General features: G+C 43.7%; 1 protein-coding gene across 2 annotated transcripts in view; it reads left to right on the top strand.

The window, feature by feature from the left end:
- Positions 1–21,956, top strand: part of klhl12 (kelch-like family member 12) — a 62,984-nt gene that overhangs the window by 12,394 nt on the left and 28,634 nt on the right. For both annotated transcript variants that reach the window (XM_068007242.1, XM_068007243.1), the window contains exons 4-7: positions 1,695–1,848; positions 6,697–6,914; positions 8,336–8,485; positions 14,501–14,615. In XM_068007242.1, coding sequence (XP_067863343.1) covers positions 1,695–1,848; positions 6,697–6,914; positions 8,336–8,485; positions 14,501–14,615 — 637 coding nt within the window. The remainder of the gene's footprint in view (positions 1–1,694; positions 1,849–6,696; positions 6,915–8,335; positions 8,486–14,500; positions 14,616–21,956) is intronic.

The following is a 21,956-nucleotide window of genomic DNA, read 5'->3' on the forward strand; positions in this document are numbered from 1 at the left end:
TCATGAGCATTTGTATGTAGGTGTGTCAGTGTGGGGATCATCTGGAGAGTGTCCCCACAGGGTGGGGCGAGTGTGTGGGGATTGAATGTCGCAGGGTGGGTGTGAGAATGAGGATTATTTGTTGCAGGACGGGTGTGAGTGTGTGGGGATTGTGTGGAGCAGAGAGGGGGGAGAGTGTGTGGGGATTGTGTGGAGCAGGGTGGGGGGAGAGTGTGGAGCAGAGAGGGGGAGAGTGTGTGGGGATTGTGTGGAGCAGGGTGGGGGGAGAGTGTGGGGATTGTGTGTCGCAGGGTGGAGGGAGAGTGTGTGGGGATTGTGTGGAGCAGGGTGGGGGGAGAGTGTGTGGGGATTGTGTGGAGCAGGGTGGGGGGAGAGTGTGGAGCAGGGTGGGGGGAGAGTGTGGAGCAGGGTGGGGGGAGAGTGTGGGGATTGTGTGTCGCAGGGTGGGGGGAGAGTGTGGGGATTGTGTGGAGCAGGGTGGGGGGAGAGTGTGGGGATTGTGTGGAGCAGAGAGGGGGGAGAGTGTGGGGATTGTGTGTCACAGGGTGGGGGGAGAGTGTGGGGATTGTGTGTCACAGGGTGGGGGGAGAGGGTGGGGATTGTGTGTCGCAGGGTGGGGGAGAGAGGGTGCGGATTGTGTGGAGCAGGGTGGGGGGAGAGAGGGTGGGGATTGTGTGGAGCAGGGTGGGGGGAGAGTGTGGGGATTGTGTGTCGCAGGGTGGGGGGAGAGTGTGGGGATTGTGTGGAGCAGGGTGGGGGGAGAGGGTGGGGATTTTGTGGAGCAGGGTGGGGGGAGAGAGGGTGGGGATTGTGTGTCACAGGGTGGGGGGAGAGGGTGGGGATTTTGTGGAGCAGGGTGGGGGGAGAGAGGGTGGGGATTGTGTGGAGCAGAGAGGGGGGAGAGTGTGGGGATTGTGTGTCACAGGGTGGGGGGAGAGGGTGGGGATTGTGTGTCACAGGGTGGGGGGAGAGGGTGGGGATTGTGTGTCACAGGGTGGGGAGAGAGGGTGGGGATTGTGTGTCACAGGGTAGGGGGAGAGTGTGGGGATTGTGTGGAGCAGAGAGGGGGGAGAGTGTGGGGATTGTGTGGAGCAGAGAGGGGGGAGAGTGTGGGGATTGTGTGTCACAGGGTGGGGGGAGAGGGTGGGGATTGTGTGGAGCAGGGTGGGGGGAGAGAGGGTGGGGATTGTGTGTCACAGGGTGGGGGGAGAGTGTGGGGATTGTGTGGAGCAGGGTGGGGGGAGAGTGTGGGGATTGTGTGGAGCAGGGTCGGGGGAGAGGGTGGGGATTGTGTGTCACAGGGTGGGGAGAGAGGGTGGGGATTGTGTGTCACAGGGTGGGGGGAGAGGGTTCGGATTGTGTGTCACAGGGTGGGGGGAGAGGGTGGGGATTGTGTGGAGCAGGGTCGGGGGAGAGAGTGGGGATTGTGTGGAGCAGGGTGGGGGGTGAGAGTGTGGGGATTGTGTGGAGCAGGGTCGGGGGAGAGAGTGGGGATTGTGTGGAGCAGGGTGGGGGGTGAGAGTGTGGGGATTGTGTGGAGCAGGGTGGGGGGTGAGAGTGTGGGGATTGTGTGGAGCAGGGTGGGGGTGAGTGTGCGGACTGTGTGTCGAAACGATTGGATAAAATAGTGGGAGCAGGAAATGTTTGTACTTTGTTCCTGGAGATTGTTTGATCTGCTGTTTCTTCCCTTGCAGCTTTCGGAGAAAGGTAAACCTGACGTTGATATCCAGGGTCTGACTGCCTCCACCATGGAGATCCTACTGGATTTTGTGTATACAGAAACAGTCCATGTCACTGTGGAGAATGTTCAGGAGCTGCTCCCCGCTGCCTGTCTCCTCCAGCTGAAAGGTGAGCTCTCCTCTCAGTCTCACTGTTCTTGGAACAGTCCGGAGCTGAGGATGTCATTGGGCCAAACATTCCTTGAACAATAACGACGAGTTCACGATGCACGCCGTTATTAATGTGCAAATCGGCCTGCAAGTTCAGGTGAAGAAGAGATATACCAGAACCAATCTCCAGAACTTGCTTGTCGATTTACACTGCTCCACCGTTTACTTCACACAAACGGCAACTCGCCCTTAGCACCCCGTTATTTTTAACAACTTGCTGGATTTGCACATTAATTGCCCATTAAACTCGCTGCATTAGTTTGGGGCTGATAATTAACAGCATAAGTATCCTTTTAATGTGATTGGCATTGCTTTATCAATAATCAGTCTCTCCGGCCCAGAAAGAACAATTTAAACTGTTGAGTCTCATTCCTGCATGTAGTAAATTGTTGTTAGAGATTTTAAAAATGTTAAATTTTAAACTTTCAAATCTTTTTCTTACTTTTCCTTTTTTGTTTCTTTTTTTCTCTCTTAATCCAGTCTTTCTTTTCCTCGCTTTATTTCTCTTTCTGTACCTGATTTGATCTTAATTCACCTTCCTTCTCTGTCGTTTCTCTGTTTATTTCTCAATCCTTAAATCTCATTGTTTAAGGAGATAGACTGTTTGTCCCGTCGTTCACCAAGGTCCAAGATGCCCCGTTGCCCTCGCTGTGCCATTATCAGCTCACACTTCCAGCAAGTTACGCTGCAAATTATATTCGAGCTGAAGGATGCAGGTAAAAGTCTAACTAACGGCATATGCCGTGCGATGCCCTGCTTCAGCGAGATTTGGACCTTTTTTTATTTTGGAAAGTAAAGTGTGAGTTCAAATGCCTTTAAAATCATTCTGGTCTCATGATAGTTGATGGTTAGTTAAGATATGGAGTTGAGGTACAGATCAGCCATGATCTAATTAAATAGCGGAGCAGGTTCAAGGGCTGAATAGCCTACTCCTGTTGCTATGATATGTGTTTAATCCCATGATGTTAAGACATCATTGCCTGGCCCTGAGTAATCGGTATTTATTTATGCCCCTTTATATCCAATGGAAGCAGTGTTGTAAAATAACCCAGTTCGTTGGTGCTGAATTTAACCTGTGGGGCAGATTCAACCACAATTGGACATATACTGTTCCACAAAAGTTACAAACGTAAGACTTTTTAAACCCAGAGCCCAGGTGACGGAGCAGTATGAGTACTGCCTTTAATGAACCCAATAGCCCTTCACCATCCATCTCCCTACTCTTTGGATATATGAGGGTCATGACTTCCCTGCATGCTTGACAATCCTCACATTTCTATAGAAATCTTTGTACTTACTCTGGTCGTCACCTGTCCTGTTTCCCACTGGATAATCAGGCTTTTGTCCGGAAGTTTCTAAAGTGGAAATCAAAAGTCTTTCTCTTTTGTTGAACATAGCCCATTTTCCCATTTATTTCTTGGTTTTTTTATGATCCGGAAGCATCTGTCCTTAAGATTATTTAGCAATTTTCATCAGCACAAAGAACTCGAACCACCCTCCCTTTCTTGCCCTGCTGCTATTTTGCTTTGTGCCTGGTTTTGACCTTGGCAAAAGGTAGCAAGCCTCGTACTCTGATCTCTCACCACCGAAATTTGGGACAGAGCTTTCAGCCTTGCTCGCTCAGAACAATGTAGGAAATGATTCCTATTGTGCAAAGATCCAAGGCAAATCGGTAACTAATCAATACACAGGCAAACGGGTGGTTTGAGTGCGTTCTGTACTGCTACCCATTTTGCAGTAGAAGAAGCCCTGATACATTCTGAGGCTGCTCCATTCTACAGCTGCTTCCTTAGTGGGTATGGAGTAATCCTGACATATTTAGCAATCATTGGTATCTAGGTGTAATTGCAGAATGCAATTGGCAAATTTGTCTTAACAGTTGGTGTAAAAGCCTTTCCCTTAAGTTTGTACTGCTTTGGTCTGCTGCTACAGCATGTGGAGGATGCAAAATGACGATAGATAGATTACATACGTAGCAAGGTCTCCTTCATTCTTTGAATCATTTGCATCATCCCAGACCACAATCCTACCCATCCATCCACACAGATCAGTTTTTCTTCACGTCAAAATGAACTGGCACAATGGAACGGTGCAGGTCCTGAGACCACGTTGTGCCAACTTTCTGCAAAGTCATAATGGCATTTTCACGAGTATGGTCCCCCTGACGCTGTTAAGCTAGTGCAGTACTGAGAGTGTGCTGCTTTGTTAGAGGTGCAGTCCTTTGAATGAGAGGTTAAAGGGAAGCCCTGTCTGCCTGTTCAGGTGCGTACAAAAGATTCCATGGCACTTCTTTGAAGACGAGCAGGCAGTTCTCCCAGTGTCGTGGCCAATATTCCTCCCTCAACTAACACCACCACAAAACAGATTAACTGGTCAGTCAGCTCATTGCTGTTTGTGGGACCATTCTGTGCACCAATTGGCAGCTGCAATTCCCAAAAAAGCAGTGACTACACTGTTTTGAAGTGCTGTCTGCAATAGATAGTCTTTTGGACTGGGCTTCATCAGTCACTCCCGTAAGTGAACCCTGTGTTCCCTATAACAGGAGTACTCCTTTACTGCTTAATATCTAGCCAAATGATGGTGTGATCCAATGATCATAATAATAGACCCCTCATTGTGTGTACTGGATACTATGATCTCGCATGCGATGCCCCACGCATTTTTCTGTATTTATAGAAGTTAGACTGAAACTCACTTTAGTGAGACCAGGTCAAATGTAAACTAACAAACTGGTTTATTTTATATAGAATGTGTGAATGAACAGAATACAGTTCTCCAATGAGACGTGTCAATTTCCCACTACCCCGATACCATAAAATAACAGACCACACATCTCTGCCATCGTTTTGGATGGAAACTCATTTACAAGTTAACTGTTCCTAAGCTAACTGGTACTAACTTTAGGTTACACGCAATATGGGTTCCCTCTGCCCTACTGGAACCTTATGTATGTTTCTATGGGTGGTGAGGATTGATCTGCTGAGCTGCCATTCAAAGTTACCGCATTGAATGAAAAGCTTCCCCCATGGTGTGGAAAGTTGAAAAACCTGAATATCTATTCAGCTAAGCCCCCTGCTTGGCATAATAAATGAAAACCATTCTATCATATTGGCAGGAGATATCTAGGACCAGGCCTTAATAGCCTTCAGTGTCTCACAGCTAATCTAACATGCAACAGTAAATAAACAGCTGACTATAATGGCTGAATCTATCTTCATAGCAGTGCCATCAAAACATAAATTAGAACATAATTCATTCCAGGCCACATAGGTAAAAGTACCAACATGTTACAATTGTTTTGGGACATTCTGAAGTCGTGAAAAGTGTTGTATAAATTTCTTCTTTCTTTCTATACTGCAGCAGTACGTAGAGGATTCATGGCATTGGAAGAGTACCACACATACAAATCACCCCCACGTAGAAATCCTGCCCAATATTGAGCACATTTCCACAGTGAAAGCAGCACCAGCCAGTCACACACGACATTAGCACAGCCTCTGTTATGGAATTCCTTGAATATCCTGTTACACCCATTCATTACTGGCCAGCTGGAAGTGGTTTTTAAAGTAAATTTAAGTTAAAGTCTCGACACTCCACCTAAAGAGACCGTACAGTGGATGAGTATGAGACAATATGTGTTAGCTGTGATGCGGCCCTGTCTTGTTGAGTTTAAATTACATTGCATAGGAACAGCCCCTCAGGCCTTTTCCACCATTCATTTAGATCATGGGTGATCTGTATCTTAATTCCATCTACCCACCTTGGTTCTGTAACCCTTATTATCCATACCTAACAAAAATCTATCAATCTCAGTTTTGAAATTTTCAATTGACTCATCAGCTTTTTGAGGGAGAGCATTCCAGATTTCCACTACCCTTTGTGTGAAGAAGTGCTTCCTGACATCACCCCTGAAAGGCCTAGCTCTAATTTTAAGATTATGCTTCTGTAATAGTCTCGGCTGCCAATGACATTGAATCAGCTCCATTTGTACCGGGCAGGGGATGGGAAGAGACTCCACAACACCAGACTGAGAACTTCTAGATGTTCAGTTGTTTGAAAATCACAACTTTCACTTCTGCCTGGGTCTTCCCCTGTGGTGTGAAAACTACTCGCCAAAACTGCATTGCTACGCTACAAAGGTTGAGTATTTACCCCTATCTCTGGCCTGTGAAGTGCCACAAATGGCAACTGTTTTCCTTGCTGCTCCAGCATTACTGCTTGTGGGGCACTCAAAAAACAGCTTTCCACATAGAGAGAAAGAGAGAAAGTGTCTTTCGTGACTCAGGACGACCCAAAGGGCTTCACAGCCAATGAAGTATTTTTGAAATACAGTCATTCTTGTAGTGTAGGAAACACAGCAGCCAATTTGTGCACAGCAAGGTCCCACATTCAGCAATTAGATAAAGGACCAATTAAGCAGTCTTAGCGATGTTGGTTAAGGGATAGATTTTGGCCAGGACACTGGGAGAGCTCCAGATGTTCTGGGATCTTATATATCCACCCGAGAAGATGGGCAGGATCTTAGTTTAACGTCTCACCAGAAAGATGGCACCTCCGACAGTGCAGCACTCCATTGGAATGTCTGCTTAGATTATGTGCTGAAGTCTCTGGAGTGGGACTTGAACCCACAACCTTCTGACTTTGAGGCGAGAATGCTACCAACTGAGCCAAGGCTGACACCGGGGGTGCTGTTTCTCTAGAGGTGATCATTTACCTGCTGCGGGTGCTGTCGATGATGTAAAATAGAAGCGCTAAACACATGGCCATTTCTGCGTGCAGACAATGTATTGTGTGTATTTTTCACTAGGTGTGAAGCAGGCTTGCTGTGAATTCTTGGAGAGCCAGTTAGACCCATCCAACTGCTTGGGAATCCAGGAGTTTGCAGAGACTCACAGTTGTGTGGATCTGATGCAAGCAGCAGAAGTTTTCAGCCAGAAGAACTTTCCGGAAGTTGTCCAACACGAGGAATTCATGCTGCTTAACAAGGAGGAAGTGGAAAAACTTATTAGGTGTGATGAAATTCAGGTGAGGCCTCAGCCACGTATGGAGAATGTACAAAGGCCATTTGTTACATCAAACATCCCATGATAAGGATGGGCAGGTGACATTTGGGATTGCAGATGCTACTTTTCAGGAGATTCTTTCTCTTGTAAAGTGCTTAGAGGATACAGTATGATACAATAATTATGCTCAAGGAATAAAGTCATTTAACATTTGCCAGGGTGTTCTAGCACTTCGAGGAATACAGGTTACTTTATCACTGAGTCAAGGGTCATGATCCATAATACATGATGTCACCGAGGTCAGAGAGAAGAGGTAAATTGAGAAGTAGTAAATAGGTCACGCCAAGCTTGAAGTCAGAGATTAAAGAGAGTGATTATAAGAATGGAACAGAAAGAGTAGGTAACAGAAAATGGAGAGATTTGTTTAAAGAACCCTGCAACTACTCTGGGACACCGTCCTAGAACTTAGCTGGTGATTGGTTCTCCTGCTTGGGGATCCTGAACCCAACCAGATCATCTCTGCCCTGCCCTGGCTGGCTAACTCAGCACAAACTCTTCCGAGTGCAGGTCTTGGCCAATAGAAGTTACTGAGGCCAACAGCCTGAGGGAGCTGAGTAAATCTCGGCACAGATAAACCAGATTGCTTCACTAGTGTCATTCCAACTACGTATGTCTTAATGCAGCTGTGTGTACAGTATTTTCCTTCAAAAATTAATAGAAACAGACATGAAAAATAGTGTTCAAAATTAATTAGATTTCCTCATAGCTGGGATTTAAAAAAAGACACCCCTCCCCCACCCCTTCAGATATACACGACATGGAATGGGTTAACCTGACCGCGAAGCAGTTCTTTCCGGCTATTTGTGGACGTAGCAATGTGTCACAGATACCAATGAGTCAGGAACCCAGTGTCCATCTTTAGATTCATGACACTATAGACAATCTATAATATATTAAATTTGCTATGTAAGTCATTCATTTCTTATTTGGGCATCAATATACCGTGAGAGACCTCAGCTGCAGACTTCTACCACTAGAAGCTGCAGGTCCCCATACCTATACCTACAGCATCACTGATGCACTCAGAGGAAAATTAACTTTGTACCGAATTTCTGTAGGGAAAACTATAGGAGATCCACCAGTAAAATTAAAATAATGCCCAAAATTACTATTGATTGCTGTATGGATTAAACAAAAAACTTCACTTCAATTTCATACAGTATGGGATGCACAAATGCAGTAATCAGGATATTCGAATATTTCTGTGTTGTGTTCTTGGGCACTAAGAGAAAAGTAACTGCAGCCCCAATTGTGATCTAATTGGTGTGGGCGATATGACTCACATTATCTGAGTTGGTAGTTGATATGTGTGGAGTAATAGAGCAAGTGCCCTATGGTACAGTGAATGGCTGTCTGATTTCTGATCAGCTGCTGCTGTTCTAGGTGGACTCGGAGGAACCTGTGTTTGAAGCTGTGTTAAACTGGGTAAAACACTCTAAGAAGGAACGAGAGCTATTTCTACCAGATCTGCTGCAGTATGTCCGGATGCCACTGCTCACTCCGAGATACATCACAGATGTAATTGATGCTGAGGTTTGTACTAATTGCAAATAGACTGCTACCACTTGTATCTCAAACGTTCCATGAGGCAACTACATGCTTTTTTTTTGGTTATAAACATAATTCCTGTCATTAACAACTATCCTCCTTGCTCCATTAATTTATTCATTTGTTTCTGTGTCCCCTGCTCCATTAGTTTATTGATATGCCGGTGTGCCCGCTGCTCCATTAATTGATTGATTCAGCGTGCCTTCTCCTGTGTTAATTCATTAGTGTGCCTGCTGGTCAATGAATTTATTAATTCACTCCACTTAATTTGCTGGTGCCTGCTGCTGTATTGATTAATTAATTGTTGCCCATTGCTGTATTAATTTGCTGCTGTCTGCTGCTGCATAAATGTATCAATTCACCGGTGCCTGCTTACTTGTGCTGCAGTGCTCGTTGGTATCCATTTGTTGTCAGTGAGCCTTGATCCATGTGGTTTGTGTTGGTTTCTATGGGTTCACTTTTCCTCTTGCGACTGTATGACATAAAAATAATTATTTTGTTCCAATTTAACTTCAGTTTATTCCATTATTTTTTAATCTCCCCGTTAGCACAGATGTTTCTGTTATCTGCTATTTCAGGGCCTATTGTTAAGTGTTTGGGAACATCAAGATAAAATATCTCAAGCCTGTACAACTCTTGACACCTTGTGTGTGACGTCATGGGCAATCAACTAGTAATATCATGGTGTGGTACAGCACAGAAGGAGGCCATTTGGCCCATCATGCCTGTGCCGGCTCTTTGAAAGAGCTATCCAATTAGTCTCACTCCCCTGCTCTTTCGCCATAGCCTTGTAAATTTTTTCCCTTCAAGTATTTATCCAATTCCCTTTTGAAAATTACTATTGAATCTGTTTCCACCACCCTTTCAGGCAGTGCATTCCAGATCATCATAACTCGCTGTATAAAAAAATGTTTCCTCAAGTCGCCTCTGGTTCTTTTGCCAATCACCTTAAATCTGTGTCCTCTGGTTATCGACCCTTCGGCCACTGGGAACAGTTTTTCTTTATTTACTCTTATCAAAACCATTCATGATTTTGAACACTGGTATCAAATCTTCTCTTAACCTACTCTGCTCTAAGAGAATAACACCAGCTTTTCCAGTCTCTCCACATAACTGAAGTCCCTCATCCCTGGTACCGTTCTAATAAATTTCTTCTGCACCCTCTCTAAGGCCTTGACATACTTCCTAAAGTGTGGTGCCCAGAATTAAACATAATACTCCAGCTGAGGCCTAATCAGTGTTTTATAAAAGTTTAGCATAACTTCCTTGCTCTTGTACTCTATGCCTCTATTAATAAAGCCCAGGTTCCCATATGCTTTTTTAACAACCTTCCTAACTTATCTTGCCACCTTCAAAGATTTGTGTACGTACACCCCAAGGTGTCTCTGTTCCTGCACTCCCTTTAAAATTGTACCATTTAGTTTATATTGCCTCCCTTCGCTCTTCCTACCAAAATGTATCACTTCACACTTCTCTGCGTTAAATTTCATCTGCCACATGTCTGCCCATTTCACCAGCCTGTCTATGTCCTCTTGAAGTCTGTTACTATCCTCCACATTGTTTACTACATTTCTGAGTTTCATGTCATTTGCAAACTTTGAAATTATACCCTCTATACCCAAGTCCAGTTCATTAATATATATCAAAAAGAAGTGGTCCTAATACTGATCCCTGGAGAACACCACTGTGTACTTCCCTCCAGTCTGAAAAACAACCGTTCACCACTATTCTCTGCTTCCTGTCCCTTAGCCAATTTTGTATCCATGCTGCCACTGTCCCTTTAATCCCTTTAATTTTGCTAACAAGTCTAATATAATATATTAAAAGTCTTGCACATGGTGTGCACTTCTTGTACAGTTTCTGTGATAGCTATCAGTTAACAGTAGGTGTACTGCTTGGGTTTTGCTTCTAACCTATAAGACATAATAGCTGTGTATTCTTACCATTGTACATACCTTTCAGTCTTCCTGCCCACTTCTCACTGCAAGGCTCCTTGGACCTTCCCGTCTGCTTACCTTTGCCGTCACCCCCACCCTGGTCCTACTCGATATTTGCCCCGCTACCCTTGCTGTCTTGCCCAGACTTGCTCACAGGGGCCTTGGGTGAGGATGGGAATGAAGGAGAAGGTGAACAGATGGGGGTGAGGAGGAGGTTAATGGTAATTGAGGAGCTAACTGTAGGAAGGCAGATGGGTGGGTTGGGGGAAGGGCAATTTGGTGACGGGTGGGGGGTGAGATAGGTGGGTGAGAGATGGGGAGTGTGATTAGGGACACAGGTGAGCAGATTGGGCTGAGAGTAGAGGAGATGGCAGAGCAAGGGGTGAGACAATGATTGGAAGTTGACAGGGAGGAAAGAAAGAGGACAATATTGTGTGGGGGCGTCAGAGAAAGAATAAGAGACACAAAAGAACAGGACATAGAAAAACTGTAAAAGACGACAAATAAAAAGAGAAACCACATGACACTGGCACAACCAGAAGAAACACAAGGATGTCAGAAGGTTGAGACACCGAGTGTATGCTTTGTTTTACTGTTAACAATGTAATCACTTATATTTTTTTAAAAATCACCTATTGCATCAATTAGTGTTCTTAAAAACAAGTCCTTCCCTTATCAACCGAACCCACCAGACTTCTAACTTCCGACATACTGTGAGCAATGCCACAGGAGATTCAGTAGGACTATGATTAATTCCTTAAACATAGGGCCTCTTTTTTTTTCTCACCTTTTATCTCACCAACTCCAGAAATTATCTGGGTTGGTTAACTCTCTGGAGGTTTGATATAGTTTGTCCAATAACTGTTTGAGGGTACTCATCACCCCACTTGTTTTTCCTATCTGAGTCTGTCTGGAGCTTTCAAAGAGATGAGAGCTTTTCTAAATTCTTCAGAGGCTCCAGATAGACTTTTGATTCTTTGAAAGCTCCAGATGAACTCACTGATTTTTTAAAAAATCAGGCTGATAAATACCCTCCAACAGTTAGTGAGGCCTCAAGAATTTAAATCAGTGTTTGTTAAATTCGAAAAGAGCTGCCAGTCGAACACATATTTGAACAAATCACATAGCATGTCTGTATTTGAATTGAATGGCTCGACCCCTCCCCTGGACTGGAATAATGATTACAACAAAATGAGCTGGAACATTCTTCAGTGAGTGAAGCTGATTTTTAAACTCCATGCGTTCAATGTCACAAGCAAATAAGCCAATACCAAGCGAAGTTAGAGAAAAGTGTTTCACTTTTGCCACAAGAAGTTGTACAGTCCTGGGAAGGAATGTGTTTAAGTAGGAGATGGCGAGATGAGCCTTGATTTAAAGTCATTGAAGGTGCAGGGAGTAGAAAGAGCTTGTAGGATGACATGCTATCATGCATTGGCAGTAAGACACTAGTCATGTAGGCATACACTGTGTCACACAGCTGATGCATTTTGGATTTATCACATCTTAGTGGGGTTCAAGTCCGTACACAAAGTATTAGAGAGCTTGTCGATCAAGTCATGTGCCTGAGACATAAGCCCCGATTTTAACTGAACCCACCTGGTGGGACCGGGGCAGGTTCGGGTCAGACACCCGTTTTACACCCTGCCTGATTTTACGCTCCGTTAACTTCACGGGTGGGTTAGGTTAAAATCGGGGCTATGAACAAACCAAATTTAGAGACTGAAGACTGAGGTGCTGAGTTTCTGCCGTAAGGGTGGGCGAAAGAGAAGTCCCATCAGGGAGAAAGGTGTTTGGTTGGTCAAATACCAGTTAAATAAGCCCCAGTCCTTGAGATACTGAAGTGTATAGCTCAGGCCAACAGAACCTTAGGTGCACAGTCTTAGAAGATGGGTGTGGATGTGCAGTGTCGAGTTACAGGGTGTGACTGCGGTCTACAGATTGGGGAACTGACGAACAACGAAAGTACGTTCCATTCCATCAGGAGTCTTTTGGTCAGCTAGGTATCTGACGTGTGCGGAAACCTGTCACTATGTATGAGTCTCCCAACCAACCATACTGTGAAATCTGTGCCTGGAGAATTACTGTTTGCTCAATACATAGTAAGATAGAAGAAATAACTTTCACTTATAAAGCAGCTGTTACATCCTCAAGACGTTCCAGGGAGAAATGGGAGAGGGACTGAGTGGGGGGGAAGGACCACAGATATTACTTGGAGAATAACAGGACTAAGTCTAAAATTCACAAGCTTTGAGCAAAATTAGTGATTAGTGAAAACTTTCTTAACGCCACAGGATTGTAAACAGGACGATCAACTCGTGATTTGGAGTCTAATCACGTCATGCCTTTTAAAAGGAACCTGGATCGGTATTTATTAAGAAGGGGGAATTGAGGGTTATATAGAGACAAAAACACTATAGTGTTTCTTAAAGTAGGAAATTAATTGCTGGTGGTGGGAGGGCGGGGACATGAATAAAAGGAGCCCATGATATAATATAATGATCATAGATGGACTCTGGGAGGAGCGGATTTGATGGGCCAAAAGGCGTTTTCATGCTCTGAAGTTTCTTGCGCTAAATGAATGGGACACTACTGGGCACAGGTAGCTTGGAACAAGTGGAGAGTTTGGGCTTCAGAATCGCTTCTCGATGTGGGATAGAGAGGCAGTTGAGTGGCTGTACACCAAACCTGCAATATCGATGGCTAGCACACTGAGGCACTTGAATCTTGAGAAAAGGAATTTCTATATGGTTGTGTCCTTTCAAAAGGAGCCATCAATTGGTTAGTATGACCTCTTGGGATTTTTTTGATTGAATGACCTGCTTCCTCTGGTATGTGGAGATGGGGTTCCAGTTGAATGACCTGCTTCTCCTGGAATGTGGAGTCTCATGGAACACCCAGCTCTACCTGACCGCCATCCCTCCGTTGCCTCTGATTTGTCATGCTGCTTTTCCGACATCCAGTATTGGATGAGCAGAAATTTCCTCAACTAAATATTAGGAAGCCATTGTCTTCGGTCCCTGCCACAAACTCCATTCCCTAACTGCCAACTCCATCCCTCTTCCTGGCCACTGTCTGAGACTGAACTAGACCATTTGCAAACTTGGCGTCCTATTTGACCCTGAGCTGAGTTTCCGACCCCATATCCTCTCCATCAGCAAGACCTCCTACTTCAACCTCCGTAACACTGCCCGTTTCCGCCCCTGCCTCAGCTCATCTGCTGCTGAAACCCTCATCCATGCCTTTGTTACCTCTAGACTCGATAATTCCAATGATCTCCTGGCCGGCCTCCCATCTTCCACCTTCCACAAACTTGAGCTCAACCAAAACTCTGCTGCCTATATCCTGATTTGTACCAAGTCCTGTTCTCCCATCACCCATGTGTTTGCTGACCTACATTGGCTCTCATTCTGGCAACGCTGCGATTTTAAAATTTTCAGCCTTGTTTTCAAATCTCTCCATGGCCTCACCCCTCCCTATCTCTGTAACCTCCTTCAGCCCTACAACCCTTCGAGATCTCTGCACTCCTCCAGTTCTGGCCTCTTGCGTATCCCCGATTTTCTTTGCTTCATCATTGGCGGCTCTGTCTTCAGCTGCCTAGGCCCTAAGCTCTGGAATTCCCTCCCGGCCTCTCGACTCTCTCTCCTCCTTTAAGATGCTCCTTAATACCTGCTTCTTTGACCAAACTTTTGGTCACCTGTCCTAATGTCTCCTTATGTACCTCGGTGTAAAATTTTGTTTGACTACACTCCTGTGAAGCACCTTGAGATGTTTTCCTATATAAAGGTGCTATATAAATGCAAATTGTTGTTTAGGGTTCAGTTGAATGACCTGCCTCACCTAGTGTTTCAGTTGAAGAATCAGTATTATCCCTAGAAATGAATAATCTGCCTTTTTTCCAGTACTGGTCTCAATTGGGTCAGGATTGGATTTTTCACATTAATTTGGTTTGTGCTCATCCCAGGTTTGCATTGCGGGTTGGTGGGGTCGAAGCCTTGCATAACCCACCATATAAAAGTGGAAATGTACTGTTGTTGTTGGCTGAGTGTTATCGCTGTTTCTCTAGCCCCTGATTCGATGCAGCCTTCAATGCCGAGATCTGGTAGATGAAGCCAAGAAATTTCACCTGAGACCAGAAATTCGTACACAGATGCAGGGCCCCAGGACCAGGCCAAGATTGGGTGAGTGTCGGTGAAAAGATAGGCACTTCTGCCATTTAGTGTTCATGTTGCAATCCATTTCATGTCTGCAGATCATTCTAGGAAGTGAGGGACAGTATGGATGACCTATACCTTCATTTGTACTCCATTAAACAGTGTGACACCTGTCTCAGACTGTTTTACGTGGAGGGTCCAACTATCTTAAGCTCACTCCTGTCTGATAAGGACTGTGTGGTTCACATTGCCCTTTTACCCGCAAGACGTGGTTCCAATTCAGTCCAGTCTGATGAGGTGACTGTCTCATCTCTTTTGGCTGTGAATGTCCTAAATCAAATGACTCTAGTTGCAACCCAGTTCCTAGTGGATGTAGCTGCCACTCAAACCTGCCTAAAATTCAGTACTCAACCCTAAATTGACAAGTGAGGCCTCAAGGGGGTTTGGCATGGAAAATAGAAATATCACATAGGTGCTTGCTTTGAGGTTGGGATTAATGCGTGATGTTGGGACAATGTAGAGGAAGCTTTACGCGATATCTAATTCATGCTGTACCTAAACAGTACTTGATCATGACGGGTGCAAAATATGGAAAGATATTCCATTCTTCTCTAGTCGTCACTGAGATCAGTCAAAACTACTGTGGCAGGGTGTTAACAAATGTTTTGACTTTGGCTGCACTGTCTGTTTACTTGTCTATAGAAGTAATAGTCTTGCATTTAGTGCACGTCCCCAGTCCTTTGTTTCTCAAAGGCGTCAGGACAGAAAATCATGGTTGGATGAAATAACCAGTTTTTGTTTATCATGTAGATTGGTTCACATTTAGTGGGATATTTGAGTCAATCAAAAACATTTCAGGTAGGAAAAGCTACCAATCAATAATGAACTTGCATCACAAAACAGTCCGTCAAATCGCCTGAGCTTTTTTCAGACTGCTTTCTGCTAAAATTCTCCTTCCTCTTTACATTATATTGCTTAAAAATAGAACTTATATAATAAACACACACAAAACTACACAATTCTTAAATAAATCACTAAACTTAAAAAATAAATCATTTTATGATGGTAGAAACGCCTGCAAGAAACTTCTCCACTGAGGTCTGTTTTTCGTCTCTCTGACTTGGGGCTTGCTATTCACCTCTTTAATCTGGGGTTCTGAGACTAATCTGAGCATCACCTATTACTGGTGTAAATGAGAACAGTCAGCTCAGCACAGACTGGGCATTGTACCCAGGAGCTTCACAGTCATGGCCTGGCTGCTCACTAGGTAAGTTTGCTGAGCCACTAGGGAAGGCCACCTGAGGCTTGAGTTCTGCTTCTGGCCCAGAGTTGGAAATTTCACCTGGGCCTTGTGTGCTAGAAAATTCCAGTTGCTCCAGTTGGCAAATTCTGAGTGTGAGAGAGATGCATCATAGGAGTTGGTAGAAAGTAAACATCAAAAATAGAAATGTTACATTTTTTATTGTCTTGGCATTAAATAAAAATTGAGTGAAAATGTGTGTGTGTGTGTGTGTGTGTGTCGCGCGCGTGTGTTTTTTGCGTTAAAGCACTTTGATGCTTAGCTAAGGTGAGTCAGGCCATGAGCAGGGTGAATGCTCATCTGTTCAAGGTGCTTGAAGACTGTACAGTGGGGCTAAAGTTCCTTGACTCAGCGCCATACACAAATGACAGCTGCAGCAAGAACTACAACTCCACCTGGCAAGTAAGGAGGTTAAATATCTTGTGGAGAGTGGAGTTGAAGGTTAAACAAAAAGATGTATTTGTATATTAAACAAATACTGCAAATTCAGTGTGGGAAGTGGAGCAAAAAATTTATCATGTAAATAGCAAAAAATAAGGGTTGTCTTATGAGGAGAAGTTGAGTAGAATGGGCCTATACTGTCTGGAGTTTAGAAGTATGAGAGGTGATCTCATTGAAACATATAAGATTCTGAGGGGGCTTGACACGGTAGATGCTGAGAGGTTGTTTCCCCTGGCTGGAGAGTCTAGAACTAGAGGACATAGTATCAGGATAAGGGGTCTGCCATTTAAGACTGAGATAAGGAGGAATTTCAGAGGGTTGTGAATCTTTGGAATTCTCTACCCCAGAGGGCTGTGGCTGCTGAGTCGTTGAGTATATTCAAGGCTCAGATAGATAGAGTTTTGGACTGTAGGGGAATCATGGGATATGGGGAACAGGCAGGAAAGTGGAGTTGAGGTCAAAGATCAGCCAGGATCTGATTGAATGGTGGAGCAGGCTCGAGGAGTAGTGTGGCCTACTCCTGCTCCTATTTCTTATGTTCTTATAAGAGGCTTTGGGAAGGAAAGAACAGTTGCATCTTCAGCAAGTTTGCAAAGTTGTGCAAATGGTATTATAAATGTTATATTTGTGAGAGCTATATCTTTCAGTTTCAATAAAGTGTGATGTATTGCTTCAGTAAATTTAATGTATTACAGCAATGGGAAAACCAGTTACGTGACCACTATAAAGATGAGAGCAGATCAGGGCCTATCTGAGCAGTGCCATGGCAGATCTACTGGTTTATATTATTTATCAATAATATGTTTGTTGCTGAGGTTTGGGACTGCCTTGTAATGGCCTTATTCAGTTAAGGTTCAGATCTCTTGCCTACATCACAGTTGTTGGGAGTGAGCGTTTAGCTTAGTGGTAGAATCCCTGTCTCTGAGCCAGAAGGTGTGGGGTTCAAACCCCGCTCCAGACAGTACTGGTGAGTAAAGATCGGAGCCAATTTTGGGTTAATGTCTAGCCGGATGCTCTTGGGTGTGGGTGCCCCCCCCCCCCCACCTCATTGTATGGGTTCTGGGATCCCATAAAACCCTCCCGCCATATAGGACTAACCACCATGGCTGCTGTAAAGATGATTACAGCCATGGAAGGAGACAGAGTAGGAATAATGGGCAGGTACTCAAATTGGCAGGATGTGACTAGTGGTAACCCACAGGAATCTGTGTTGGGGCCTCAACTATTCACTGTAATTTATTAATGAGTTAGATGACAGGATAGAGAGCCACTTATCCAAGTTTGCCGATGACACAAAGATAAGCAGCGTAGATGGAAGTACAAAATTACAGAGAGATATTAATAGATTGTGAATGGGCAAAACTGTGGCAAATGGATTTCAATGTAGGCAAATGTGAGGTCATCCACTTTGGACCTAAAAAGGATAGATCAGAGTACCTTTAAATGGTGAAAAGCTCAAAACAGTGGAAGGGGTCCATGTCATGTCATGGACAGGTACAGAAAATAATCAAAAAGGCTAATGGAATGCAGCCCTTTATATCGAGAGGACTAGAATACAAGGGGGTAGAAGTTATGCTACAGCTATACAAAACCCTGGTTAGACCACACCTGGAGTACTGTGTTCAGTTCTGGGCACCACACCTTAGGAAGGATATATTGGCCTTGGAGGGAGTGCAGTGCAGATTTACTAGAATGATAACTGGACTCCAAGGGTTAAATTACGAGGTGCGATTACACAAACTAGAACTGGAATTTAGAAGATTAAGGGGTGATTTGATTGACGTTTTCAAGATATTAAGGGGAACTGATAGGGTAGATAGAGAGAAACTATTTCCGCTGGTTGGGGAGTCCAGGACTGGGGACATAGCCTAAAAATTAGAACCAGGACTTTCAGGAGTGAAGTTAGGAAACACTTCTACATGCAAAGGGTGGTAGAAGTTTGGAACTCTGTCCTGCAAACGGCATTTGATGCTAGCTCAATTGTTAATTTTAAATCTGAGATTGATAGATTTTTGTTAACCAAAAGTATTAAGGGATATGGGACTAAGGATGTTATTTATATGGACTTCCAGAAGGCATTTGATAAGGTCCCACATAAGAGACTGTTAGCTAAGATGGAAGCCCATGGAATCGAGGGAAAAGTACGGACTTGGTTAGGAAGTTGGCTGAGCGAAAGGCGACAGAGAGCAGGGATAATCGGTAGGTACTCTCATTGGCAGGATGTGACTAGTGGAGTCCCGCAGGGATCTGTCTTGGGGCCTCAATTATTCACAATATTTATTAACGACTTAGATGAAGGCATAGAAAGTCTCATATCTAAGTTTGCCGATGACACAAAGATTGGTGGCATTGTAAGCAGTGTAGATGAAAACATAAAATTACAAAGGTATATTGATAGATTAGGTGAATGGGCAAAACTGTGGCAAATGGAATTCAATGTAGACAAATGTGAGGTCATCCACTTTGGATTAAAAAAGAATAGAACAGGGTACTTTCTAAATGGTTAAAAACAGTGGATGTCCAAAGGGACTTAAGGGTTCAGGTACATAGATCATTGAAGTGTCATGAAAAGATGCAGAAAATAATCAATAAGGCTAATGGAATGCTGGCCTTTATATCTAGAGGACTAGAGTACAAGGGGGCAGAAGTTATGCTGCAGCTATACAAAACCCTGGTTAGACCGCACCTGGAGTACTGTGAGCAGTTCTGGGCACCGCATCTTCGGAAGGACATATTGGCCTTGGAGGGAGTGCAGCGTAGGTTTACTAGAATGATACCCGGACTTCAAGGGTTAAGTTACGAGGAGAGATTACACAAATTGGGGTTGTATTCTCTGGAGTTTAGAAGGTTAAGGGGTGATCTGATCGAAGTTTATAAGATATTAAGGGGAACAGATAGGGTGGATAGAGAGAAACTATTTCCGCTGATTGGGGATTCTCAGAGTAGGGGGCACAGTCTAAAAATTAGAGCCAGACCTTTCAGGAGTGAGATTAGAAAACATTTCTACACACAAAGGGTGGTAGAAGTTTGGAACTCTCTTCTGCAAACGGCAATTGATGCTAGCTCAATTGCTAAATTTAAATCTGAGCTGGATAGCTTTTTGCCAACCAAAGGCATTAAGGGATATGGGCCAACAGCAGGTATATGGACTTAGATCACAGATCAGCCATGATCTTATCAAATGGCGGAGCAGGCACGAGGGGCTGAATGGCCTACTCCTGTTCCTATGCTCCTAAGGCGAGTATATGGAATTAGGTTGCAGATCAGCCATGATCTCATTGAATGGCGGAACAGGCTCGAGGGGCTAAATGGCTTACTCCTATGTTCCAATGGAAGGAGCGTTCTCCTCGCGGCTTGTCAGACTGTCCATCAGCCTGCCAATCTTTCCACCACTTCTCTCTCTTGTCCACGGGAAAAGTGTGAAGATACAAAAACAACAACTTCACAGCCGTGAAAATATTTTGAGGGATGGTATCGTCTACTCGGTGGAAGCGTTGAGACAGATATTTTGTAGTGTTAAAGGATATTGATATAGAAAATGAGCTTGGATTGCCTGTAGGAAGTGTGTCCCTGTTTCGAGTGTTTTGCGGAGACATTCACTGGAACAGAACTGAAAGAGCCCCTCAGCACTGGGAACTCTCCTGGTGCTATCTGTTCTACTAAATCATAAATAAATTAGAGGTACTGTTTACTCTTTATGGTCTGCTCTGTGACAAAAATAGAATTTGTTGTCTGTGATTTCTCACTTATGTATTTTCACTTAGTCCAGAGCAATTTGAAAACATCAGACTGAAAATGGAGATCACACTATTCCCCTCTCCTTCAACACCTGTTGTTATCACCCCCTCCTCAAAAGATCCACCCTCAACACTTCCTTCCTCATCTATCCTATCTCTAATCTTCCTTTCCTCTCAAAGGTCCTTGAACACCATGGATGAGATAAGGGTAAAATTGAAATTTAAAAAAAAAACTTACACTAATTACATAGACAACAAAGGAGAGAGTGACAAAAGGGAATACGAAGAGGAAAGTGGTCAAAAAAACAATTGGGAAAGCAAGGAGAAACTATAAAATTAGATTATCAAAGAAATAGTAAAGTATTCTACAAACACATAAATAACAAAAGAAAAATCAGGATAGCGATAGGGCCACTAAGGGATGCACAAGATAAACTCACAGGTGATGACAGCGAAATGGCAGAAACATTAAATAGTTACTTTGCCTCAGTATTTGCCAGGGAGAATAACAAGGTGGGTATGATTCGAAGAAGAGATCAAAAACTATATAAAGACATTTAAGATAGAAAGGTGGGAGATATTTGATAAACTAATCAAACTTAGAGAGGATAAAACCCTTCATCTGGATGGATTGCATGCGCATATATTAAAAGAAGTTAGGGAAGAGATAGCAGAGGCACTGTTACATATACATAAAAATTCAATAGGAAAGGGAATAGTGCCAGAGGACTGGTGGACAGCTAATGTGATTCCAGTATTTAAAAAATGAGATAGAACAAGTCCATGGAACTTTAGACCAGTTAACTTAATGTCGGTGGTAGGAAAGATAATGGAATCCTTACTCAAAGATGTAATAGATAAACATCTAGAAACTGAAAATATAATAAAGTAGTGAGCACGGATTTCAAAAGGGAAGGTCATGCTTGACCAACCTTATTGAATTCTTTGAAGAAGTAACAGAAAGGGTAGACAAGGGTAATGCAGTAAGTTTAATATATTTGGAATTTCAAAAGGCCTTTGATAAAGTACCACATAGTAGACTCATGACTAAGGTCAGAGCATGTGGAGTCAGGGGACAAGTAGCAGAATTGATAGCAAGCTGGCTACAAAACAGAAAACAGAGAGGAGGATTTAAAGGTAACTACTCAGACTGGCAAAAGGTGCTGGAACCACTGTTGTTCACAATTTACATTAATGATTTAGACTCAGGAATTGGAAGTACAATTTCAAAATTTGGGGGATGTAGGGACGAATGTGACAAAATGTAGTAAGACATTAATAAACTTGCAGAGTGGGCATGTAAATGGCAAATGAATTTCAATATAGATAAGTGTGAGGTGGTGCATTTTGGTAGTAAGAATAAGGAGGCCACATACTGCTTGAATAATAAGTCTGAAATGGGGTAGAGGAGCAAAGGGCTCTAGGGGTACAGAATCACAAATCGCTAAAAGTAGCGACGCAGGTTAATAAGGCCATTTTAAAACAAAAAGCAAACCAATTACAGGGGTTCACTTCTAGAGGGCCATAATCGAAAAGCAGAGAAGTTGTGTTAAACTTGTATAAAACCTTGGTTAGACCACACTTGGAGTACCGTACACAGTTCTGGTCTCTATATTATAGAAAGGATATCGAGGCATGGGAGAGGGTGCAAAAAAGATTCACAAGGATGACACTAGAACTGAGATTATATCTATCAGGAAAGGCTGAACAGGCTAGGTCTCTTTTCTCTAGAAAAGAGAAGGCTGAGGGGTGACCTGATAGAGGTCTTTAAGATAATGAAAGGGTTTGATAGGATAGATGTAGAGAAAATGTCTCCACTTGTGGGAGTGTCCAAAACTAGAGGTCATGAACATAAGATAGTCACTAATAAATCCCAATAGGGAATTCAGG

This window comes from Heptranchias perlo, chromosome 27 (assembly GCF_035084215.1).
Source record: "Heptranchias perlo isolate sHepPer1 chromosome 27, sHepPer1.hap1, whole genome shotgun sequence".
NCBI lineage: Eukaryota > Metazoa > Chordata > Chondrichthyes > Hexanchiformes > Hexanchidae > Heptranchias > Heptranchias perlo.